Source organism: Meriones unguiculatus, chromosome 14 (genome assembly GCF_030254825.1).
Source record: "Meriones unguiculatus strain TT.TT164.6M chromosome 14, Bangor_MerUng_6.1, whole genome shotgun sequence".
Lineage (NCBI taxonomy): Eukaryota > Metazoa > Chordata > Mammalia > Rodentia > Muridae > Meriones > Meriones unguiculatus.
This window is the reverse complement of record NC_083361.1, coordinates 36567169-36594022: the sequence shown is the minus strand read 5'-3', so window position 1 is coordinate 36594022 and position 26854 is coordinate 36567169. Positions and strand designations below refer to the sequence as shown.

Here is a 26854-nt window from a genome sequence, read left to right as displayed (position 1 = left end):
CCTCTCCCCCACCTCCGACTTCTACATTTCAGCAGGTGCCGGGAGCCGGAGCTCCTGCCGCCGCCGCTGCCACCGGTGCCTGCGGCTTCTCGGTGCCCCTGCCTTCTGCTCTGACCCCACCCGCCTGCTCCCCGCTCGGTGCAGGCCGTGCCCGGGAGCTGCTTTCTGCTCAGTGCCGCGCACCGTTAGGTGCCTAGTCCCTGTCCTTCCCCATCTCGTAGTCTGCGGAGTCCCTCTTTCCCCGTCCACCTGTTTCCTCAGAAAAGGGGCCGGGATCGTGATCCCTGCTGCTTTCCTGGGGCCATGGCGGGTCTCGGCCCTGGCGGAGGCGACTCAGAGGGAGGACCCCGACCCCTGTTTTGCAGAAAAGGGGCGCTGAGGCAGAAGGTGGTCCATGAGGTGAAGAGCCACAAGTTCACCGCTCGTTTCTTCAAGCAGCCAACCTTCTGCAGCCACTGTACCGACTTCATCTGGTGAGGGAAGCGGGCTTGGGGAGAGGGCTAGGGAGGAGGGAACTTGAGGGACAGTCATGTCACATTGGCCCCCAAACCATTGATCAGAGAGGGGCTGCAGCTTCCACTCCTGGACTTAAGGATGGGGGCTGGGGAAGCCTGGGTTCCTGGGTCTGAGGGAGGAGGGCCCGGAGCTGGATTTCAGGGTTTAAGGGAAAAGGATATGGGACTAGAATTTCTGGGTTCTAGAAGAAGGTAACTGGGACTTAGACACCTGGGTGAGGATGGGAACCCGCAAACCTGTATTTTGCAGAGGTAGGAGGGCCCGGGCCCCCCTTTTTGCACTGACCTTAGATCCCTGACTCTTCCAGGGGCATTGGAAAGCAGGGTCTACAATGTCAAGGTAAGAGCTAGGACCTGGACTCCTGGGACCCCCCGCGGGTGGAGGCTGGGGCCTCAGAGCTGAGGCGGCTAACACACGTGTTTTGTGGTCCCCAGAGAGGCGCGGGGGAGCCCTGGGCGGGGGGTGTGGCAGAGACACAGCCTGTGGTGGGGAGGAAACTCTGATGGCAGGGCCACCGCGGAGGTGGTGCTGGGGGCCCCTCCCTCGGCCGGCTCCAGGTGGGGACAGATATTTGGAGAATCTGTTTCCATGGGAACAGGGAGATTTGGAAAAGGGGAGCTGAAGGGGGAAGGGGCTCAAAGATGCAAAGTCAGAGCCCCCCCTGCCGTTGCTATGACAACACCATCCATCCTAAAGCAGGGGCAGGCCGGGTGGGGTCACTAATGGGCGGGTGGGGGCCGGGCGAGGGGGGCGAGTCCTAAAACACCAGCTGGCACTTGACTGAGAACAGAGTGACTCAAGGTGGGGGGCGGGCCGGAGCAGCACCCCCAGACTCACTTCTGTTCAAGTTGATGCTCTCTGCTGTTTAAGGATATTTCTGTTGTTTCTCTTCAAAACCTGTCACCCTCTCTTTCTCCTTGCTTCCTTCTCTCTCTGTCTCTGTGCGTGTGTGTCTCTGTCTGTGTCTGTTTGTGTGTATATGCACATTGGGATTTTGTCTTTCTTCAAGTCTGTCTCTTGAGCTTCTGGATCCTACTTTCTCTGTTTCTGTGTGTCTCCAAACGGCTCTTGGTCTGGGTCTTTCCTCTGATTTTCTCTCCATTGGATTCTCAAAGTGGGAATTCCTCTCTCTGTGGTTTTCTCTGGGCTGGAATAGACAGCTCTGATTTAGGGTCTATTGGGTGGTCTCTCCTTGCCTCTGTCTCTTGCATTCTCATCTTTAGTCTGCAGCTTTGTGGTTCACCGGCGATGCCACGAATTTGTGACCTTCGAGTGTCCAGGCGCTGGAAAGGGCCCCCAGACGGACGTGAGTGCCCAGACACCTGGTTCTTCCTCCTCGGGCCATGTCCCCGCCCTCACCCCCTCGGCGTCCGTCCCAATTTCTCTTGCTATTTTTAAGCTGGGAGGGGAGGGGGGCTGGAGAGATAGCAGGAGCTAGTCTGGCCCAGATTCCTTGCCCTTGGCCTGAAAAGGGGGACTAAGAAGGGGCCTGGGAGAGACTGGGGATGCAGGTAAAGGACAGAAAAGAAACAGGGGTTGAAGGGACCAAAAGTCAGCATTGGAGGGATGAGACTGTCATCCAGGGAAGAAGAAATTATAGAAATTACAGAAAACTGGAATGTGGGGGACGCGCACGCATGCACACGTGTGCACACACACACACACACACACAGATACACACACACACAGTGAGAGAGAGACAGAGAGAGTTATCAGTGCCAGTACTAAAATTGTAAAATAGGTAAAGAAAATCTCAGAAGCTGAACAGAGAAGTTTGAAGCTGGGTGTCATGGCACAAGTAAGTGTCCTAGCATGTAAGAGGTGGAAGATGAGGACCTGGAATTGAAGGCCAGCTTTGTCTACATAGCAAGTTCCGGGCAAGCCTGAGCTACATAAGATCTATCTTAAGAGGGTGAGTGTATGTGAAATAGGAAACAGCAGAGACAGAAGCTCTTTAGATATTTATGGAGGCTCAGAGAGACCCCACAGTGCACAGACACCAGGCAGTCACACACATGAATGCATTCAAATCCACAACCGCCTCACCCTGTCCCTCCCTCTGACTCAGCAGAGGGCTGATGGGCACAGTCAATTCTGGACACTCGTTCCTTTCCCCTCCACTTTTCCACCAAGCCTCTGAGTCTTCCCTTATAAAATGGTCTGTAATCTAGCAGTTAGAACTGCCCATAGTAACGGAGATGTTTTCTTTCTATGAGCAGCATGAAGCAGGGATGCTTTGAGGAACAGAATCTAAACTCCATTTTGCTCAGATTGATCTAAATTTAAACAGCTACACTGTTGAACTGGGTAGCATAAATCTAGTCATTTCCAATCTTATGTTAGCAGTTCAACAAAAATTGTTTCTTCCCAGAGTTTGATCAAGGAAAGAGATAGTTATATGATTTAGGAAAGAGATAGTTATATGATTTATAGATGGGGGAGATAGCAATTGGGAGGCCGAGGCAGGAGGATCATGAGTTTGAGGGCAGACCTGGGTTAAATGTCAAGACACTGTCTCAAAGAAAAGGCAAGAGGGAAGATCCACAGAGGCTCAGGAGGCACCTGCTAGCTTGTCTAGTGAAGAAAACAGAATTTGCATAGAGGATGTAGATACATAGAACATGTATTGAGTACCACTGTGTACCAGCACCAGGATGTGGTTATTGCCTGCCTGTGCATCTGCTTGCCTCCAACACTTTCTGTGTTTTATGAGGTCCTGATTACATATATACTCATCAACTATTTTACACCCAGTGTAGGCTTGAATCCGTATAATTGCTCATTAAGATTAGATTAGTTGCTTTTTTTCCTTCTTCTGTTCCCCTCTAAGCAGAGATTCTTGAGCTAGAACACATGTTGTGAATGTCAGTCCCTCTGGTAATGAGGAATTATCTCTTGCAGTGTTTTCTTTTTTCCTTCCTTCCTTTCTTTCTTAAAAATTTTAAATTCATTTAAAACTCTTTTTTGCTCCTTGGGAGGGATCAAACTTTTTTCTTTCTTTCTTTTAGAGGTCTTGTTTTTGTTGTTTTGTTTGAATAGCATTTCACTATATAGCCTTAGATGTCTGGGAACATAGCAAGTTCTATGTGGACTGAGCCAGCTTCATAGAGATCCATCTGCCTCTGCCAACTGAGTGCTGGGATTTAAAACATGCACCACCATGCCCCATGCTTTTATTTGTTTGTTGTTTTTGTTTTGTTTATTGTTTGTTTTTGTTTTTTGGGACAGGGTTTCCTGTGTAACAGCCTTGGCTGTCCTGGGCTTATGTTGTAGACCAGGATGGCTCAAACTCACAGAGATCTGCCTGCCTCTGCCTCCCAAGTGCTGGGATTACAAGTGTGCACCACCGTGCCCAGCTTTAAGTCAGGTTCTCTCTATGCAGTGCAGGCTGCCCTCAGATTCCCCATTCTACAGATGACTTAGCCTCCCAAATGGTGGGATGATGGGTGTGTGTCATCCCAGCTGGCTTAATTACTTACAGTACATTTGTAAGTGCCTGGGCTATAAAATGAGGCAAAAATTGTGCTTACTTACGTGGTCATTTCCAAGTTTCAGTAGAGTCCAATACTTGGAATGGTACATTTGAAACATAATAAGAAAAATATTGGGTTTTTGAGATGACTAAGCTGATAAAGGCATCTGCTGCCAAGGCTGGCAACCTGAATCTCATTCTTGGAACCCACATCATGGAAGAAGAGAATGGACTCCTGCAAGTTATCCTCTGATTTCCACATGTAGGCACCTACACACACACACACACACACACACACACACACACACACACGTAGTTAAAATAAAAAAGACTAAAGGCTGGAGAGGTGGCTCGGAGGTTAAGAGCACTGCTGTTCTTACAAAAAACACAAGTTCAGCTTCAGGCACCCACATGGTGGCTCACAACCATCTAGTTCCAGGTGATCAAATGACCTCTTCTGACCTCTGTGTTCACAGGGCACATACATGGTGCACCTACGCACATACAGGCAAAACACTCATTCACATAAAATAATAAATCTGAAAGAATTAAGAATAGAAACCTCACTAAAATAAATAAAAGAAAAAGGTAAATCTGAGCCTGGGGCTGTGGTTCAGGTGGCAGAGCCCTGGATTCCATCCCTAGCACTGTGAAAACTGGCCATGGTGATGGATACTTGGAATCTCAGTGGGAGGAGACAGGAGGATCAGGACTTCAAGGCCATCCTGAGATGCACAGTAGGTTCCAAGCCAGCCTGTAAAAAGGAGGAGGAGAAAAATGCAGAAGAGGGAGGAAGAAAGGGAGTCAGGAAAGAAGGGAGGAGGGAAGGAAGAAAAGGAGAAAGAAAGAGAAGGAAGAGGAAGGGAAGGAGGGAGGAAAAGAAGAAAGGAAAGAAAGGATGAGGGAATAATTTTCTAAGAACCAGGCATTACTCCGCAGGGTGGAGTGTGGGTGGGGAAGGTACTGGCTCATGTCCTCAGTTCTTGCATAGTCAAACCCTGGGCATTTACTGTTGCTTCAAGACATAGTCTGTTCATTTCCACATGACAGAGAAGGTTGCTGAGGCTTAAAACTGGGAAATGAATTTGCTCAAAAATCACACATCTGGGAAGTGACCTGGCTCTGATCTGGCTCTTCGGAGCCAGCAATAAACCTGCTCCTAATAACTGCAGCACCAGTAACTGCTGTCAGACTGGTAGCAGTGGGCATGTCCCACCTACTAAGGTCGGCTGTGAGTCTCCCACTAATCTGGCCAGGCCCTCTGGTGCCTGCTGAAACTGATTTTTGTCTCACATGGGGCTCAGAGAAGGCAGCCTTCAAGGAGACAGCGAGTGGAGGCCTTGGGGCTGAAGGTGGCCTGTGAATCCTCAGACAGCCACTTGGGGAGGAGGTATGGAAGTGGGGATGGTCCAGGGAGCTCTTGCCTTCGTCACGCTCTGACCAAGCACCACTTTGTTAACAAGACCTCCCTGACCTTTGCTAGCCTCCAAATTCAGGTTTCCCTTCTCTGTTTCTTCCTCCTTCTTCCTCCACCTTTTCTTCCTCCCACGCTTCTTCTCCCTCCTCTCACTTCTTTTCCTTTCTGCTCTTCTGTTCTCTCCTCCGTCTCTTTCTTTCTTTTTTCTTCTTTCTTTTTCCCTCCTCTGTTTCCTTCTCTCTGCCCTACTCATTCTCATCCTCCTCTCCCTCCTTCTCATTCTCTTCTTCTTCCTCCCCTCTCTTCTTGTCTTCTCTTTCCTTCTCCTTTCCATCCTCCTTGTTCTCACCCTCTTCTTTTTCCTTCCCTGCCTGCTCTTTTTTTCCAATCCTTTCTTCTTTTTGAAGTACTGAAATCAAACCTAGAGGCAGACAAGTGCTTTATCATTTGGAGGCACTCTCAGCCCTTTAAAATTTTTAGATTAGGTGTCAAGTTACCAAGCTAGCCTTGAACTCTCTGTGTAGCTCAGGCTAGCCTTGAATTTCTTTTTTTTTTAAACTGTTGTATGCTTTTTAAAATTATCTATCTATCTATCTATCTATCTATCTATCTATCTATCTATGGTGTTCTACACGCATGTGTGCCTCCACACCAGAAGACAGCACCACATCATTATGTGGTGGCTGGGAACTCAGGACTTTTGGAAGAGCAGCCAGTGCTCTTAACCTCTGAGCCATCCCTCCAGCCCTAGCCTTGAATTTCTGATCGACCTGTCTTAGCTTCAAGAATAGCTTGGATGCCAGACTTGCACCATCAAGTTTCTGATGATCCCTGCCCCTGCTTCATTTCCTTGTAAAACAGTTATGGCTATTTGTCTTACCATATTATTTATTTTTTATTTACTGTAGTTTTGTTTGTTTGGTTTTTCAAGAATGGGTTTCTCTATGTAGCCTTGGCTGTCCTAGAACTTGCTCTGTAGATGAAGCTAGCCTGGAACACAGAGATCCTCCTGCCTCTACCTCTGGAGTTCTGGGATTAAAGGTGTCCATCATGGCCCAGCTCTGTGTTTACTATTTTATATTTCCCTCCATTATAACAAGAGTTTTTGTTGTTGTTCTGTTTTTTTGAAATAGGGTTATGATGTTACCGTGCAGCCAACAGATTATGACCTTGAACTCCTGACCCTCCTGCATGAACCACTACATTCAATTTATGGTGTGTTGGGGATCAGAAGATCCCACAAATGCCAGACAGCCATTCTATAGAGCTACATCTCCAGTCCCTCCATCTGACAGATTTCTAATTGTATTTATTTGATGCTGGGCCTGGAACACATCAGGATCTCATTGAATTCATGTAGACTGAAAGGAATGAGATAGAGCAGAAAACTGACAGAGAGCAAGGTCAAAGAAAGAAAAATTAAAGGGCTTCTCTCTAGCTTGAGCACATTTCTCTGTTGGTAGTTCTAGGCCAAACATGGTGGTCCATGTCTATAATCTCAGTTGGAGGCAGGAACATCAGGAGCTCAGGGTCATCCTCTACTACATATTAAGTTTGAGGCTAGCCTGGACTAAATGAGACCCTATCTCACAAGCCAAAAAATAAAAAAACAAAAAATTCCATGCTTGAGAGATGGCTCAGCAGTTTAGAACACTTGCTCCTCTTCCAGAGGATCTGAGTTCAATACCCAATAACCATGTCTAGGAGTTCACACTTCCTGTAACTCCAGCTCCAGGGAATCTGATGTCCTCTTCTGGTCTACACCTGCACCTGCATTCACATGCAGATACACTTACACAACAACAACAACAACAACAATAATAAATAATTTTAAAAGTCACCTCTGTCAGTGTTTTAGGACCCTCCCCCAAGCCCTTCGCCCCTAAATGAGTCTTCTCTTCACTCAGGACCCTCGCAACAAGCACAAGTTCCGCCTGCACAGCTACAGCAGTCCCACCTTCTGCGACCACTGTGGTTCCCTCCTCTACGGGCTGGTGCACCAGGGCATGAAATGTTCCTGTGAGTGTGCCCCTCAGGATGTCTGCACCCCAGCCCAGATCAGGAGTTAGAGGGTGCTCTCCTTCAACAGCAAAATGTCTGGGGTTGAGGGGAGATTTAGGGTGGGGTTGGAGAAGGCCTGGGCCTGAAACACTCACCCAGTTTTGTTCCTCCAGGTTGCGAAATGAATGTGCACCGGCGCTGTGTGCGCAGCGTGCCCTCCCTTTGTGGCGTGGACCACACAGAACGACGTGGACGTCTGCAACTGGAAATCCGGGCTCCCACATCAGATGAGATCCATATCACTGGTGAGGTCATGCCTCCTCGATAGCTACTTCCCGACCTGGAGCTGAGGCCAACTAAACCCACCCAGGGTGTTCTATACCAGGAACCAGGATGCCCACCCACTGCAGACAACTGCCTACATCCCTGACCCCATCCTCACTCTGGTGGCCGGGCTCCATCTATCCACTCTCTTTCTAGCAGAAGACCTGTTCTCACCCTTAGTCTTCCAGATATGGTTTCATACAGCCCTGGTCTTGAATTTGTGGCCTGCCTTTTTTTTTTTTTTTTTTTTCTAGCACTGGGGATTGAACCTAAGAATTCATGCTTATCAAGCGTGCTACCATTGAGCTATATCCCCACCCCTACTCCAGATTTCCAATTAGTGGCCACTGAGAAGGTGGGGTGAGAGGCAAGATCTGACTTACCCAGGAGTCAGACTCCAGATTCCTGAGTCTTGGTGGCAGAAGAGATACTGAGTCTGATTTCTGGGCACATGCTCCAGGCAACAGGCCTTAAGCCCTGGATATAGATTATAGAAAGATAAGTCAGAGAAAAAAGAGACTGACCTTGAGTTCTTTGTTGATTGTTTCTTAGGTGTATTTATTTTCTCTGTATGAGTGTTTTGTCTGAATGTATGTGTGAGCACCATGTGTGTACCTGGTGCCCACAGAGACCAAAAGAGAATGTCAGATCTCCTGGAACTGAGCTATAGATGGTTGTGAACCACCATGTATGTGCTGGGAATCAAATTTAGGCATTTGGAAAATAAGTTCTTTTAATAGCTGAGCCATCTCTTCAGCTCCTTATTATTATTTTACACATTTATTTTTCTGTTTTCTGTTTTGTGTGTGCATGTGTGTTGTGTGTGCACTTGTGTGTCTCAGCAAATGTATGAAGGTCAGAAGACAACCGGCAGAGAAATCATTTTCTCCTACCATGTCACATCCTCACAATTGGTGGCAGGCACCTTTGCTAGTTCAGCCATCTTGCTGACTGTGGTCTGGAATTCTTGACCGCTTGTTGTGGGAGGGCTGGAAGCTATTTCTTGGATCTTTAACTCAAGTCATTCTTCCCTGCCTTCTTTCAGTTGGGGAGGCCCGGAATCTCATTCCTATGGACCCCAATGGTCTGTCTGATCCCTATGTGAAACTGAAGCTCATCCCAGACCCTCGGAACCTGACAAAACAGAAAACCAGGACTGTGAAGGCTACACTGAATCCCGTGTGGAACGAGACCTTCGTGTTGTGAGCTCCTGGGCTGTTATAACTAAAAAAGAAGAATCTGAGGGTCCTAGTAGCACAGAACCCCAGAGTGCTGGGGTGTTAGGATAGAGAAAACCTCTAGCAAGAGGCAGGAGAAGGTGGGAGACAGGACTGGAATTATTGAGAAAGAAAGAAGGATGGGGATTCAGGAGCTGAGAGACGGGATTTCTGGGAATTTATACCCCCTCAGTGCCAGAATGAGGAGATCAGAGGAGAGATAAGAATGAGACAGGACTCTCAAGAAGTAGGAAGAGGGGCTGGAGAAGTCACCCAGAGTTAAGATCAAGTACTGTTCTTATACTGTTCTTATACCCCAGCATCTGCAAGGCACAGCCACCTGTAACTCCAGTTCCAAGGGACCTGATGTCCTCTTCTGGCCTGTACAGGCATCAGGCACACATGTAGTGCATAGATCCTTATAAACAAAACATTCATACATATACAAAATATTTAAATTGTTAAGGCAGTAGACAGAGATTAGTAGGGCCGACACACGGATACTCAGATGGACAGTCGGAATAAGTGAGGAGAACAGGAAGGGAAAAAAATGAGGTCCAGAGGAAGAAAAAGAAAAAAGAAGTAGAGTGGCTGGCATAGGAAGAAAAGGACAGGACAGACAGACAGAAGCAATTATGTAAGAAGACAAAACCAACAAGGGCATAGTTGTTCATGCCTGTAATGGCAGCAACTTGGGGATTGAGCCAAGTTTAAAGCTAGCCCAGATTACAGAAAGAGACAGTTTCAAGCAAACAAACAAGGCAAAAAATAAAATAAAATAAAATAAAATAAAAGGAGAAAGGGAGGAAATAAGTGAGAGAAAGAGAGGAAGGATGGAAAAAGGAAGGAAGGAGGAAGAAAGGAAAGAAAAAAGAAGAAAGAAAAAAGAGAGAAAGAGGAGGAGAGGCAAGTGGGGGAGTGATAAGAACAGAAAGGAAAGACAGAGCAGGAGGACGAGCACAGAAACTCAGAGCACAGAGAGAAAAGAAACAGGAGATACTGGCAAGGGGCCAATAATTTGGGAAGACTGGGGAGAGCTTGTGATAACTATATTTATAACCTGTGACTGCCCAATTTGCTATTGTTGGGGAGACTCTCTGAGGGTCAGGGGTGGGAAAACCTCCAGTGTTTGGGGTAAGAAAGTGAGGAGCCATTATTTTAGCTCCTCACTCTGCTCCTTTCCACAGCAACCTGAAGCCAGGGGATGTGGAGCGCCGGCTTAGTGTGGAAGTGTGGGATTGGGACAGGACATCCCGAAATGATTTCATGGGTGCCATGTCCTTTGGCGTCTCAGAGCTACTCAAGGCCCCTGTGGATGGATGGTGAGAAGCAAGGCTGGGCTGGTGGTGGACCTGGGTGTCACCTTCTCCCTCCATATGTGGTCTCTCTTTTAGGCCACCATCTTTTCCCCTTTTACCTTCCAACATAGCTCCTTCCCTTTCTCCTCTTCCTCCTCTTCTTCCTCCTCTGCTTCCTCTTCTCTCCTCCCCCGCCTCTCCCCTCTCTTCTTATCTCACACTTTCTCTCTCTCCATCTCTGTGTCTGTCTTTCCGTGTCACTTACCTCCCTTTGGATGTCTTTGCCTCTCCCATGGGTGCCCTGCTTCCCCACGTCCCTGCCCGGCCCTGGTCTCCGTCTGTATGTCAGGTACAAGTTACTGAACCAGGAGGAGGGCGAGTATTACAATGTACCGGTGGCCGATGCTGACAACTGCAGCCTCCTCCAGAAGTTTGAGGTACCCTGACCGACTGACTGGCTTCCCCCAGGGGAGCCCAGCCCAGCCTCCCCAACTTGAGAGCTGGCTTTGCCCTCTACCCCTGGTAGACCACTGGTACTGGGACTACAATTCCCAGAAGACTCCAGGGCTCCTTCCTCAGCTCTTCATAGGGGTCTAGGCCACAGGGTCTCATGGGAATTGTAGTTCTCTATCCCCATAGCTTTGGGGTATTTTAAGGGCCCTGTGGGCCTGTGCTCTAGGGCAATTACCTACCTCTCAAGGGGTCCTGACCATAGCTTTTCTTCTCCTCCAGGCCTGTAATTACCCCTTGGAATTGTATGAGGTGAGTATCATTTAGACATTTTTAGATCACTCTTCTTGATTCTTAATTGTCTTCAATTCTGAACACGTCAGTTGAGCACTTACTTTGTGTTTGTTGAATAATATCAGTGACTGAGACAGGGCTGCCACCATAGGTATCTGAGCTCAATTACAGGTACCTCAGGAAACCTCAAAGGCCAGGAGGAGGCATTTGTCTACCTTGAAGAGTGAGTGGACAGTGAAGGCTTCTCCTTAAATAGGCCCTTCAACTTTGCTGTTTCTCTGTGGACAGGACATATTCTTCATTCACTCACTCGTTCATTGAACACTAGTTCCTGAAGCATGGTGGCAGCATAGAATCAGGCCATTCCCTGGGGCTCCTCTCTGGTGAAGGAGGCAGCCTGAGACATCAGAACCAGAATGTGTTTGATGGTAGAAATAGCTTTAGGCACCAGGGAGGCAGCACAGCCTGAGAGTCAGGACAACTTCCTAGAGAGTGCAGATGGGAAGAAGGAGGGAACAACACAGAAAAAAGGGGAGGTAGTCAGCAAATATCTGTCTTTTGCTGTTTCAAAAATTAGCACACCTCTGTATACAAGACAAGGGTCTAGGCTCTGGGGATCTCTATGCAGCTGAGAACAAGACAAAAATAGTCCCTGCTTCATACAACTCATGCATGATGTAAGACATGACATAAAATAAAGTCTGGCCTGGTAGTGTAGCCCAGCAAGCCTTGGAAGATCACAAGTTCATGACAGCCATGTTCTACAGCAGCCAGAGTTACAGAGTTACAGAGTCAAAGACAGCTCGGGCAACTTAGTGAGGTCCTGTCTCAAAATGGAAAGGAAAGGGGGGGGTGCTGAAATTATAGCTTAGCAGTTGAGTTCCTGTCCAGAATCCCCCAAAGAGGTGCTGGGGTATGGCTTAGCGGTAGAGCACCTGCCTAGAATCCCCCAGTGAGGGGCTGGGGTGTGGCTCAGTGGTAGAGCACCTGCTTAGAATCCCCAAGTGAAGGGCTGGGGTGTGGCTCAGTGGTAGAGCACCTGACTAGAATCCCCAGTGAGGGACTGAAGTGTGGCTCAGTGGTAGAGCACCTGACTAGAATCCTCCAGTAGGGGACTGAAGGTGTTACTCAGAGGTAGAATGCCTGCCTGGAATCATGAAACTCCAGATTCGGTCCTCTTATTATTAAAAAACAAGCAAGTGCATGACATGTTAGGAAGTCATAAGTGATAAGGAAAACAATGAGCATTGAATAGCATTGGGAATTCTGTTGATAACACTGCACTCTTCTCTGAGGTACATTGGGAATTCCGTTGATAATAATGTGAGTTTACAGTAAGAAGGATTCCCTGAGAAAGGGACTGTTGGGCAAAGATGTAAATGAAGAAAGATAATGAGTGAAGATCCCCCGAGAAGAGTCTTGTAACAGATGAGGGGCATGTGTGAGCCCCTGAGGTAGGAGCCAGAGAGAAGAGCTGAGAGCAACAAAGGTAGCAACATTAGATCAAGGGGCAGTGGGAGAAGGAAAGGAGATGAGGATGCCTTGTCATCTCTCAAGAGGATGTTTGTTCTTAAGGCAATCAAGAAGGGAGGTTCTGGGCTGAGCTGGGTTTGGGCATGGTGGCACATGCCTTTAATCTCAACATTCTGGAGACAGAGACAAGTAAATCTCTGTTAATCTGAGGGCTGTCTGGTCTACATAGCCAGGCCACCCAAGGCTAGGTACAGTGGGATTCTCTAAAAATAAAGGGGTTTGTGTGTCTCATAGAGCCCAGGTATAGCCTCAAACTTACTATATATCTGAGGCTGACCTTAAACTTTTGATCTTCCTGTCTTCCTAGTGCTGGGGTCACAGACAAGTCTTACTGTACGCAGTGTGGACTCGCTGCTTGGTTGATGAGTAGCGGTGGCTGGGTGTGACTGTGGCGGTGCTCACAGCTGTTTCCTGCCAGTGCGCAGCCACTAGTATTACCAATGCAGACCCACTACATGATAGACTCTGTGCTGGTCTGCTGGGGTGGGACCGGAGTAGAACGCACAAGAGTACTTGATAGCCCTGGAAAGGTAGTCCAGACCTATAATCTTAGCACTGAGAGCCTGAGGCAGAAGGACTGGTACGAGTTCAAGGCTAGTGTTGGTTACAGAGTGAGTTCCTAGGCTACCAAATGAATTTCATGCCAAGGTGAGCTACAGTGTGAAACTCTCTCTCAAAACAAATGAATAAATATTACATAATAAATAAGGAGAACTGTAACTTGGCTCTTGCCTGGGTTGCCTAAGGACCTGGATTAACTCACTCATCAGCACCATATAAAAGTCCCTCAGGGCTAGAGATATAGCTCAGTGTTAAAGTGCTTGTTGCAAAGCATGTCAAGGCTCACTACTGGGTAAAAAGGTGCATGCTAGGCACTGTTCTAAGTATCCTGCTTATGTTAATCACCAACTCTTTCTAACTCTACTGGAAATTACACCTGTTACACTTGCGTTGTAGATGAGGTTTTGAAGAGACCCCGTTGATGGCCAGGTCCCAAATCCAGAAGGTCAGACTGTTCTTCACAAGAACACCCCCAATAAATGCTTCTTGAAACCAGTTTGAATGGCTTGTATCTAATCCTAGCATGTGGGAAGTGGAGGCAGGCAGATCAGGGGCTCAAGGTCATTCTTGACTGCATGGCAAGTTTGAGGCTCATCCCGGCAACATGAGAACTTGTCATAAGAAAAGCAAAAACTCTTACTCTCTGTCTCTTCCTGTCTTTCTATCTCTATCTCTTCATCTCTTCCACCATCCATCTAGCCATCTGTCCATCCATCTGTCCATCCATCCATCATCTATCTGTCTCACATATGTATCTTTACATATTCATGTACGTATTGATACAAATACATTTTCCTTCCTTGAAGCCCAACTCTGCTCCAGGCTTGGAGAACAAACAGGCTCCTGTGTGGGAACTCACAGGGAGCAAGCAGGCAGTCACACTGATGGAGAGATGATAATTACTCAGGGCCACTCAGGAGCTGTCCATGGCCACACAGGGGCCTCAAGAGAGGCGTCTGACCCTGATAAAACCATCAGGAGACATCTGTGAAGGAGAAGCTTGATTCTGGTCTAAAAGAGGCTTGAGAAACAGTTTTCAGGAGATGAGAAGACTCAGTGTCACCTCCCAAAGCCTTGAGGGAAGATAGAGAACTAAGGGAATGAGGCCAGGATCTGTATCATGGAAGGAGAGGAACAGAGGAAAGAGAGATGCTCAGGACCCATCAGAGCCTGGTTTTGAAGCTGCAGGGAATAAAATCTTAATACACAGAAGCTGTTAGAGCCTTTGAAAGCAAAGGGGACGCATGACCTGATTTATTTATTTTTAAATTGCTCCTTCTGCCTGCAGAGCAGAGAACATAGCAGGAGCGTGGCAGTGGGTACAGAGGAACACAAGTGCCAGCTGTTGCACTTCAGTCATGGGACCCCGGCACCTCCCTGAGGCTGAGGCAAGGAAAGACTGAGGAGGCTCTATCACTGAAAATGCAGTGTGCTCCCCAAACCAACAGCAGGCAGTGTCAGCCTAGATCTTGTTTCTTAGGCCCCACCTCCAGAAAACCTGGGAAGGAGACCACACTGAAGGAGTTCTGGTTCAGAGGTTAATAGGTGCAAATCTATAGACATGGCTTCTTTGGGTCTGACTAGGCATTAGTTAAATAATAAGTCCAATAGGCTAGAAAGTCCTTTCTTCCCTCCTACAAACCTTCTCACCCTTCATTATTCCCTCACTTTCTTAATTTCTTACTTCGTCCTTTCTCCCTTCCTCTCCCCTTTCTTTCATTTTCTGAGACCAGGTCTCCCAGTATCCACCATTTTATGAGACAAGGTCTTTCTGTATGGCCCAGAGTGGTCATTCTCTTGCCTCAGACTCCCTAGTGCTGTGGTTACAGATGAGTCTAGCCTGAGAAAGTTCTTAAGCTAAACACAAAATAAGGACAATGCTATTTTCTTTATTCTGTCTGTCTTGGTCCTTTTGTGCCTATGCCTCTTGGGAACATTTCCAGATTCTGACTATCTCTGGATCTCTCTCTCTCCTTTCTCACAGAAAGTGCGGATGGGCCCCTCTTCCTCTCCCATCCCTTCTCCATCCCCCAGTCCCACAGACTCCAAGAGATGCTTCTTCAGTGCCAGCCCAGGACGCCTGCATATCTCTGACTTCAGCTTCCTCATGGTTCTAGGGAAAGGCAGTTTTGGGAAGGTTAGATTCCTGGGGTCCTGGGGGGGAGGGGAGAAAGTTGGATTTCTGTTCTTTTGGGAGAAAGTTGGGGTGGGTGACTCAACTGGTTCCTGAGTTTCTAAATGGAGTTAGGTTAAGATTGAGTGTCTGGCAGGGTGGTGTGGCACATGCCTTTAATCCAGCAGAAACAGGTGGATCTCTGTGAGTTCAAGGTCCGCCTGGTCTACAAAGTGAGTCCCAAGGCTAGACACAGAGAAACCCTGTCTCACAAAACCAAAACCCAAAGGGAGAGAGAGAGAGATTGAGTGTCTAGAAATTTCTGCTATAAATGTCTCAATACTGGGCTGGCAAGAGGGCACCTCAGGTAAGGGTACTTGCCACCAAGATGGCAAAGCAGATAAAAAAAGACACTTGCCACAAAGCCAGACTACCCATGAGGAGTTTGATCCCCATGATCCATGTGGTGGAATGATAGAACTGACTCCCTAAATTGCCACTGACTTCCACACACCCACACCCCTCGCCATAATAAATAATTGTAATAAAAATTGTGTATGCCAATACTTTCCTTGAGGGGAATAGATGCAGCTTCAGAACACCCAGTCCCCTCAGAGAGGAGGAAGGGCTTGGAGCCTGTCTTCTGAGTGAAGAGCAGCTCAGGGACCCACAGCAATGAGTTTCTTAAATGGACTGGCCCTTCCACATATCTGTCTGTAGGTGATGCTGGCAGAACGCAGAGGCTCCGATGAGCTCTATGCCATCAAGATCCTGAAAAAAGATGTCATAGTCCAGGATGACGATGTGGACTGCACCCTAGTGGAGAAGCGTGTGCTGGCACTGGGAGGCCGAGGGCCCGGAGGCCGGCCCCACTTTCTCACTCAGCTTCATTCTACCTTTCAGACACCGGTGAGGAAGGAGGGATGGGATCATGGTTTAGAAGGCTGAGTTCAGGGCAAGGCAAGAAGAACCTTGTAGCCAGTGCTTCATGCAAGATAGAGGGTCTGAGTTTAAATCCCAGTCCTTAAGGAGCCAGACATGGCTGCATGATCTATAACCCCAGCGTTGGGTGTCAGAGATGTGTGGGTCTCAAGAGCTAACCAGCGCTGTCAGTTTGGTGAGCTTCCAGTTCAAGACAGTAAGAGAGCTAGGAAGACATTGTGACCTCCACATAGGGCACACGGGCTCACCCCCCCCACACACTTCCTACCCTGGAAGCACACACACATACCAAGTGTAAGCACACATACATTGCTAAAATAAATGAATAACGCTAGGAGTGGTGGCACCCCTGTAATCCTAGCACACGGGAGGCAGAGGCAGGTGGGTCTCTCTGAATTAGAGGCCAGCCTGTTCTACAGAGCAAGCTCCTGGATAGCCAGAGCTACATTGTCAGACCCTCTCTCAATAAAACAAAATGGATGAGTGAGCCATAGAAATGGCTCTGTAGTGCAGAGCTCATTCTGCTCCTGCAGAGGACTTGAATTTGGTTCCCAGCACCCATGTGCAGTGGTTTATGATCACTTGTAATTCTAGCTCCAGGGGGACTTAATACTTCTGGTTTCTGAGGCTACCTGTATTCATATGCACACACATGTCCCCACAAACACATAATTCAAAATAATTTTAAATTTAATTTTAAAAATATGCGAGTGTGGGGTCGAGAAATGGCTCAGTGGTTAAGAGCACTGACCGTTCTTCCAGAGAACGGGTTCAATTCCCAGCACCTACATGATGGCTCACAACTGTCTGTAACACCAAGATCTGACACCCTCACACAGACATGCATGCAGACTGGACACCAATGCACATAAAATAAAAATAAATTATGAACAAATAAATGATGAATGAAAGTGACTGTATAGGTGGGATCCAATGTGGTGGGGATGCTGGTGCTGACTGGGATACAGCCAGGGGGTAGGATCTGAGTGGGTAGGGTCAGACATTTGTGGTTCCTATGAGCTCAATTTCCAATGACTGTAGCCAGTGTTCTATGGTTTTTAGGTCTGCAAACCACTTAAATGGAATGTTTTCTTTTTCCTTTCCTTTCCTTTCCTTTCCTTTATCCCTTTTCTTTCTTTCTTTCTTTCTTTCTTTCTTTCTTTCTTTCTTTCTTTCTTTCTTTCTTCTGAGACAAGGTATCATGTGGTTCACAGTGGTTTTGAACTTGCTCTCTATTGGGGCATGAGCCTGTTTACGGTATGCCAGGGCTTGAACCCGAGGCTTTGTGTATGCTAGGCAAGCATTCTTCCAACTAAACTCCATCCCCAGCTCTTAGGGATGCCTTCTAATTGGACATGCCCATAGTTATTGGGCCTTCAGGGTGAGCTCATCACTTTTGGATTCTGACTAAAGGATGAGTCATAAAAAGGTGTTTCCCTGAGACCAAGGGGAGTTAGAATCCTCAGAGCTTGGAAAGAGCATGACTTCACTTTCCCTGACTTCTGACTGAGGAAAAAAAAAGTACAAGCAACCAAGTGTAGTGGCACATTATTTGTCATCCTGTCATGTGGGAGCTGAGGCAGGAAGATTGCCATGAGCTTGAGCTTAATCTAGCCCACAGTGGAGATACTATAATTATAATAGGGGCTAGAGAGATTGCTTACTGGGTAAGAACACTTACTGTGCTCACGTGAGGACCTGAGTTTGAATCTCCATCCCCATCATTAGCAGACCCTGTCTGTAGAAATAATACACAGTGGTAGATAGAGGTGGACATCCTATGTCCTCTGACCCCACACATTCACATGCATGCACACACCATCTACAACTCCCCCCTAAATAAACAAAAATTGTTAGTTCCCAGAAGTCAGAATCACATGTTGTGTGTGAGTGGATGTAGTATGAAATTCAGTCCTCCTGGATTTTGGTCAAGTCCTGGATCTCTTAGAAAGCCGGGTAATTAGAGTGAAAGGCTCAGGAGATTCTGAGGAACCAGGGTTAGAATCTTGGACTCTTTTTATGTGCTTGTCCAGTTCCTCTGGCTGAGTGGATCATGAGGTCTCTATGTCTGTCTTCAGTGGACAGAAGGAAATGACTACAGTAGAAAAAGACCTATAATCCCAGCACTTGAAGGGCAGAGGCAGGAAGATCAGAGTTCAAGGTTATTTCAGTTACACACTGGGTTCAAGGCTAGCTTGGGCTACATGAGATCTTGTCTTAAAAAAAAAAAGTTTGGAGCTAGAGAGATGGCTCAGAAGTTAAAGACACTTCTGTTCTTGCAGTGGATCCAGATTCTGTTCCCAGCAACCACATGGTGGCTTCAGGTCCAGGGCATCCAATGCCCTCTGTTGACCTTTAAAGGCACCAGACACAACACGTGGTGACATATATACATGCAGACACAACACACAAACACACACACACACACACACACACACACAAAGGTGGGAAGAGGGGGTAGGGCGGTGGTGGTGTTTGCCTTTAGTCCCCGGTACTGGGGGTGGGGAAGGGGTTGGAGGAGGGGGAGGAAGAGGCAGGCCTTTGAGGCCAGCCTGGTCTACAGAGCTAGTTCCAGAACAGCCAGGGCTACATGAAGAAACCCTGTCTCAAAAAAAAAAAAAAAAAAAATTAGAAGCTTTTCTGTCCAGGTGTGGGTGTGTCCCTTCTACTAAGCCACACCCACTCCTTCTCAGGACCGCCTGTATTTCGTGATGGAGTATGTCACTGGGGGCGATTTAATGTACCACATTCAGCAGTTGGGCAAGTTTAAGGAGCCCCACGCAGCGTAAGTCTCAGCAATGGTGAAGAGGGTGGGAGGTGGGAGGAGTGGCCTCACCATTGACCTTCCAACTTGCCACGTGCCCCTCCAGATTCTACGCTGCGGAAATCGCTATAGGCCTCTTCTTCCTTCACAACCAGGGTATCATCTACAGGTCAGTAGCCCCAGCACTCTCCTTGGAGGGAAAAAAGTCCCTGTCAGCGATAGGATTCCAACACACAGCTCTGGATTGCTGAATGCTAGGTGCCTTGGGTTTTGTTTCCTATAGCTGTGTTAATGTATACTGCAAGGGGGCTAGACGGGGAGCTCAGCAGGGTTGAATGCTGCGCTTGCAGAGGACTGAAGTTTTGTTCCCAATATCCATACTGTTTGTTTACAACTGCCTATAACTCCAGCTCCAGGAGATATGACATCCTCTTTTGCACCCTGACCCAAACACCTGGACACACACACACACACACTTTTTGAGTCTAACAAAAACAACCAAAGAATGGAAGAGTTTGGCTGGTTTGGCGCACAGTCTCCATCATTGAGAGGATGTCAGGGTAAAAGAAACTTGAAGCAGCTATTTTCATCCACAGTTAAGAGCAGAGAACATGCCCTGCAGTGGTGGCCATTTAATCCCAGAGCTCGGCAGGCAGAGGCAGGCAGATCTCTGAGTTGTAGGACAGCCTGGGCTACAGAGAGAGAATTCCAGGACAGCCGGGGCTACACAGAGAAACTCCATCTCAAAACAAACAAACAACAGAGCAGAGAGCTCTGAATTAATCATGCAGCTAGCGCTCAGATTATGTCTTCCATATGCTTTCCTGCTGGGAAGTGGTAGTGCCCACAGTAGACTACGTCTGCCTACCTCAATTAAAGTAGTGAAAGTCCTCAATAAACATGTCCAAAGGCCAACACGATCTAGACAATCCCTCGCTGAGACTCTCTTCCTGGGAGATGGTGAGTTTTATCAAGTTGACATTGAAAATTAACCATCACACTACTGTTCTGCAATTCTTCCTTGAACTCTCATCCCCCAGGGACCTCAAGTTGGATAATGTGATGCTGGATGCTGAAGGACACATTAAGATCACAGACTTTGGCATGTGTAAAGAGAATGTCTTCCCTGGGTCAACAACCCGCACCTTCTGTGGGACCCCAGACTACATAGCCCCTGAGGTAACCCTGAGCCTGCTGCTCTGTGGGCGTCTCTCAGTGGGTGCATTTGTCATCATAGGGAAGGTTTGTCCTTGATTTGTGGGTATCTTACAGGCTCTCACCTGTGGTAGTCTCCACCAATGCCTGGAGTGGGGAGACTGATGAGCACCTTAAGTCAAGGAGCTGGTCACATTCATGTTAACAGCAGAAAGCAACAGACTAGCACATGAGTTTAGCACTCAACTCACATGCTTCCTACCTAGGGAATGGTGCCACTCACAGTGGGTAAAGCAAGCAGGACTTGAGGGTGACTAGCGTACAGGAGTGGCATCAGCTTGTAGGAGCGTGAGTAGAACATGCACTATTCCAAAGCAGAGAAGGTGGAGACTTCTTTCTAGTGTATTTTGAGTGGGCAGGCCTGAGAACACTAGGCGTGTTGTGAGGATTTGTATCTTCTGTATGCTGACTGGGTAGGGCTTATCCTTTATTTAGGACAGAATTGAATGGCAGCTCATTGATAAACAGTGTATGTAGCCTTACTGTTGATTTTTTTAAATCTTTACATTTGTGTGGGTGTGTAGTATGCATGTGTATGTATGTTTGCATGTGTGTGGGCACATTTGTGCACGCATATGGAGGCTTATGTTAGGGATCCTCTACCACTCTTCCATTTTCTTCCCTCAGTCATACTCAGAGCTTGCTGATATGGTGAGTCTCCCTAGCTAGCTTGCACTTCTGCTTCCAGTTCTGAGGCTGGACTTGCAGGTGGGCGGCTACACCTACCTGGCATTTATGTGGGTTCTGGGGATCCAAATTCTGGTCTTTACACTTATGTGGTAAGTAGTTTTAACCACCAAGCAATCCCCACAGTCCCCTTTTTGTTTTTAAGACAGGGTATCATGTATCCCAGGCTGGCCTGAGGTGCACTGTGTAATTGAGGATGGCCTTGAACTAATGATCCTTCTGCCTGTATCTCCTGAGTGCTGAAACAACAGCTGGCCTTCCACAGCACACCTGGCTTTATGTGTTACTGAGGGTCAGACCCAGGTTTTCAAGTATCCCGGGGAAACACTTTACTAAGCTGTTCCCCAAGCCCATGCACCTTATACTTTGCTTTGTTTCTCTAATGTTGGAAGTTGAACAACAGACACAGTTCAACTTGTACACAGTTCTGTAGTGTAAGAGATCACCCTTCTGATGTTCTGAGAGGGCTAGGTCAGACTCTTGAACTGCCTAGGAAAGCACAAAACTGACAATTAGATATTTTTTCCTTCCTTTCTTTTTCCTTGTACATAACATCACTAGCTGTTCTAGAACTTACTATGTAGACCAGGCTGGCCTCAAACTCACAGAGCTCCACTGGCCTCTGCCTCAAGAGTGCTAGGACAGAACGGGTGTGCCATGACATCCGGCTCACCCTTGGACACCTTTAATGCTGTTAAGAGGCTGGAGCTAATATTCTGAGGACTCATACTGTAGGGATGGTGGGTAGTATGCATACACTGGCATTTCTCAGCTGTGCAGACCATTGTGTTGAGGGGTGCTGACCCTTGATTTTTACAGTAGATCAGTGTTAGAGCCCAAGTAATCAATGTCATTGATCACAAAACCTTCCTGCTCATCTGAACTTATTGCAGCAAGGTAGGGAAATACACACACAATCCTGACTCTCACTCTGGGTTACTGAGGCTAGAATTCTCCAGGCTTAAGAATCTCCTGTCTCAACTGGCCTTTAATCCCAGTACTTGGGAGGCAGAGGCAGGCAGATGTGAGTTCAAGCCCAGCCTGGTCTACCAAGTGAATCCAGGGCAGCCAGGACTGTTACACAGAGAAACCCTGTTTTGAAAAAGCCAGAAAAAAATCTTTTGTCTCAGCATTCGGAGGCCAAACCAGGAGGAGAAAAGCAGAAAATAAAGGGGAAGAATCTAATGAGGTATAGTGGCTCACCCATGTAATCCTGTTGTGCAGGGTATGGAAGAAGGAGGGTCAGAAGTCCAAGGCTATCCTTGTCTACACAGATAGGTAACCTGGGCTACATGAGGTCTTGTTTCAAAGAAATGTTCTCTGGTCCTTAAAGTTCAGCCTGAGGATCCACATGGCTCAGTGGGTAAAGTACTTACTGTCAAGACCGAGGAAGAGAGCATTATCTCAGGAATCCACATACTGGAAGCAGAGAACTGACTCTTGTAACTCATTCTTTTACTTCATTGCAAAAGCCATAATACAGCCTGGTGTGGTGGTGCATGTCTTTAACCCCAGCACTCAGGGAGGCAGAGGCAGGTAGATCGCTGTGAGTTTGAGGCCAGCCTGGTCTGGAAAAGCGAGTCTAAGACTGCCAAAGCTACACAGAGAAACCCCGTCTCAAAAAAAAAAAAAAAAAAAGACAAAACAAAACAACCCCCCCCCCAAAAAAACCAAAACAAAAAACAAAACAAAAAAACCCCACAAAAGCCATGATATGCATACATTCTCCTCTGTAAATAAATAAAATAAAATAATATATTTGAAAAATAAGATTTAGCTGGACCTGGCACACACCTTTAATCCCAGCACTAGGGAGGCAGAGGCAGGTGGAGCTCTGTGAGTTTGAGGCCAGATAGCCAGGTCTACATAGTGAGTTCCAGGACAGCTAGTGCTGTTATACAGAGAAACCCTGTCTCAAAAACAACAACAAAAAGACTTAGTTCTATATGCTTAGCATTCAAGTGTGGTTATCCAAATATTCTACATGGGTGGTACTTGTGACATGACCCTTAGGTAGGCTTTAAATGACCAGATTTATTATTTCGAGAATGCATGGACACATGTGTCACAGCATGTATGTATAGATCAGAAGAAAATTTTGTGGAATCTTCTCTCCATTAAAAAAAAGTATTGCATTTATTTTTATGTGTGTGTGTGTGTGTGTGTGTGTGTGTGTATGTGTGTAGTGTGTTACAGCTTGCATATTGAGGTCAAAGAATAATTTTAGGAAGTTAGTGATCTCCTTCACCATGTGTTCTGGAAATTGAATTCCAGTTATTAGGCTTTGTGTGTCAAGGAGCTTTTTAGCTGCTACTATCTTGCTAACTCTTAGGGACCTTGATATATGATAGTAAAGGAAGCTTGTAAGCACATAAACATTGTTTCCTGGGTTTTCCAAAGGTGAAGCTCTTGCTAAAACATTCAGAATGGAAAATACTTGTGTCAGAAACACTTGAAGTGGGTCAGAATTCAGAGAGGCCAGAGGAATCCTGCAATCTTAAAGAAATCACAGCCACGGTGGCACACATCTGTATTCCTAACACTTAGGAGTGATGCCAGGAGAATAGAGTTCAAGGTCATCCTTTGATAGTTAGTTCAAATCTAGCCTGAACTAAATGAGATCCTGGAAAAAAAAAAAAGCCATACTCTTTTCTTTCTCTTCCTCTTTTAGATTATTGCCTATCAGCCCTATGGGAAGTCTGTCGACTGGTGGTCTTTTGGCGTCCTGCTGTATGAGATGTTGGCAGGACAGGTAAGGGAAAGCCAGGAGGTACTGGCTTAACTAATGGCCACATAGACTGGGCTGTCCCTTTTTATGTGGCATTATTCTAGAAGGAAACGTGACCTTAGTCAGTTCAGTCTAAGGAAACACTGATCTGCAGAGAAGAGGGGTGGGGCAGCAGGGCGCTGTCCAAGGTCCTGAAGCATTGTTTTAACCTTGGTGGTTTCCTCTCTTTGGACCTCTTTAGCAGTCTAACGAACCGTATCAGGACTATCTGGAACAATGTGATAGCCATAGTATGGAAGTATGTCTTTATTTGTCATTTATTTATTTGTTGGTGGCTGGAGATACAGCCATAGGTGTTGGAAACCGAACTCTTGTAGTTTTGGTTGTGAGCCTAGCCTTTGATGACTGAGCCATTTCTCCAGCCTGAGTTCTTGGGAGGTGGACATAAGGGGACTTGGAATTCTGACTCATCTTTAGCTACATAGCCTGGACCACATAAAACCCTCTCTCAAAACAAACATACAAACAAGCAAGAAAACAAAACCTTTACTTTGTATTGCCTTTCCTAACCACAGAAGATGAAGCCACTTATTCAGTAAGGATGATCATTTCCAGCTTTCCTTCAGTCTCTCCCCCCTCTGTCTGCCCATCAGTCTGTCTGCCTGTCTCTCCCTCCCTCTGCCTCACTGATGACATATTGCCTATGTCATCTTGCCCATTGATTTACAAAGAGAAGAAGATGACAGGGAGATACTAGAGTGACGCACAGAATGGGGGCACATGTGATAGGGAGATGAAGATGGGAGACTCGCCCACAGGGGTAAGGGTAGAGGGCACATTATCAGGATGCTTGTTTGAAGGGATATTGAAGGGATGCAGGTTTGGGAAAGGCAATCTGTGAAGCCTCTGACCTTATTCTGCCTACTTTTGTAGCCACCCTTTGATGGCGAAGATGAGGAGGAGCTGTTTCAAGCGATCATGGAACAAACTGTCACCTATCCTAAGTCACTTTCCCGGGAAGCTGTGGCCATCTGCAAGGGGGTAAGAGCCCTAACTCCCAGCTTTTTCAGACTCACAACTCAGTGACTGTGACTATCTCTTTTAGAAAAAGACTTCTGTCACTCAAGCTGGTTGAACAGTATTTTGCTACCATGCTGTCATCCCAGACTAAGGGTGGCCTCTGTCTCATCATCTCTTTTCCCACTCACAGCCCGGCACACAAAAGAGTAAACCCCGCCTTTTTAGAGCTGGCTGGGTCGGTTACCCCAATTCCTGTGACTTTTCTCTTTCATGGATCTTGAGTCTTCCAAACTGTCAACCCCTTTCTTCTTCCTCAGTTGATGCAGAAGGAAATGCCTGGCCCATAGGAGATGTTCTATTTCTAGCTCTCCCCAGATCCTCTCTCTCTCTCCCTCTCTTCTTCCTCCTTCTTTGAAATTTTTCCTATGTCTCTCTCTCCCTCTGGCCGTTATACTACCACACTTGATTTTTGGTTGTTGTTGTTTTGCTGTTGTTTGTTTTTGTTTTTCAAGACAGGATTTTACTGTGTAGCCCTGGCTGTCCTGGAACTCACTCGGTAAACAGGCTGGCCTTGAACTCAGAGATCCCCCTGCCTCTGCCTTCTAAGTGCTGAGGTTAAAGATGTGAGTCACCACTGCCTGGCACCACACCTGATCATTAAAAGCATTTCATTTATTTATTTATTTATTTATTTATTTAGAGACAGGGTTTCTCTATGTAACGTTAGCTGTCCTGGGACTCTCGTTGTAGACCAAGCTGGCTTCTAATTCACCGAGTCCTGGGATTAAAGGCTTGCATCACGGTGCCTGGTGTTTAAAAGCATTTTAAATTGCATTTTTATCTATAGATTTTTGAAGGCACATATACGCGTTCAGAGAACAACTTTAAGTATTAATCTCTCCCCTTCCAACATGTGGGTCCTAGGTATCGAACTTGGGTCATTTATCAGACATGGGCAAATGACTTTATTCACTGAGCTACCTGACAGGTCCTCTCTGTGTGCTTTCCACAGTTCCTGACCAAGCACCCAGGAAAGCGCCTAGGCTCAGGGCCAGATGGGGAACCCACCATCCGGGCACACGGCTTTTTCCGTTGGATCGACTGGGAGAGGCTGGAGAGACTGGAAATTGCGCCTCCTTTCAGACCACGTCCGGTCAGTTCCATCCCTGGGGATTGGGGCTCCCGAGCTTCAGTACCTGTATGTGGAGGCTGGGGAACCCTTCTGCAAAGATGCTCCTAAAGAGGTGATCTCTAGATGATCAGAGATCACGGGGGTGTGCACAGATTATGATTGTCAGAGCTTAATTTGCCATCGTCTCGTTTTCCAGTGTGGCCGCAGTGGCGAAAACTTTGACAAGTTCTTCACGCGGGCGGCGCCAGCGTTGACCCCGCCAGACCGCTTGGTCCTAGCCAGCATCGACCAAGCGGATTTCCAGGGCTTTACCTATGTGAACCCGGACTTCGTGCATCCAGATGCCCGCAGCCCAACAAGTCCGGTGCCCGTGCCTGTCATGTAATCTCACCTGCCGCCGCTAGGTGGCCCCAGCGCTCCCTCCGCCACGCCCGCTGCACCTCGCTCCCGCCTCCCCCCACCGCCTCTAGTCCGGATACTAGGTCCTGCACCCCACCCAGCCTTCTGGCCTCTTCCCCGCACCCCAACAAGTTCTAGACGCTGTTTCCCAACATTGCTGGCATTTTAAACTTCATACAGTCTCTAGAGCCTTTCTGTGCTCTAGGTTGCGTTGTGCTGAGCCCTGTTTCCCCACCCCCAACATCTGGATGCTGTTCCAAGTGTTCCCAGAAACCCCACTTTGTGTGGGGTTCTAGACTCTGTCTCGGTAGTTTTATGCCTTCTCTCCCCCTACATTATCCTGGGTAAAATACTCTCATGAGATTGCCTGCTCCAAACTAAGATTCCAGATCTGCCTGCCCGCATCCTTCAAGCCCCTTCTACCTCCACTTAGTAGTAGAGTTAAGTCGGAGGCTGGGCTCGGTGTTCCAGGCCACCTCCCTTCCACACTCTGGGGATTTCTGGCATGCACGGAGGATTCTTTCCCCGACTTTTCTTAGTCAGCTTTTGTTCTAGACTTGTTCCGGAACCCGTCACTGTTCACCTGCCCTGTGCATGGCTCCAGCCTTGGTCGAAACACACACACACACACACACACACACACACACACACACACCTTGTCCTCCGCAGTGCCTGCCACTCTCTGGGACTTTCTCCTCCCCACCCCCTTCTTTCATCCTCTCCCACCCAGACACAGCTGCTGGAGAATAAATTTGGGATGCTGATGCTAAA

General features: G+C 47.3%; 1 protein-coding gene across 1 annotated transcript; it reads left to right on the top strand.

Moving 5' to 3' along the window:
• On the top strand, positions 1-26725 carry Prkcg (protein kinase C gamma). Its single transcript, XM_060367199.1, has 18 exons — positions 1-473; positions 824-855; positions 1740-1822; positions 7313-7424; positions 7580-7711; positions 8776-8932; positions 10135-10269; positions 10595-10682; positions 10978-11007; positions 15068-15220; positions 15917-16105; positions 18832-18923; positions 19009-19071; positions 19943-20081; positions 23476-23556; positions 24466-24573; positions 25565-25705; positions 25881-26725. The coding sequence occupies exons 1-18, from the start codon at positions 304-306 to the stop codon at positions 26067-26069; spliced, it is 2094 nt and encodes a 697-aa protein (XP_060223182.1). The 5' UTR covers positions 1-303; the 3' UTR covers positions 26070-26725.
• The last annotated feature ends 129 nt before the right edge of the window (positions 26726-26854 follow it).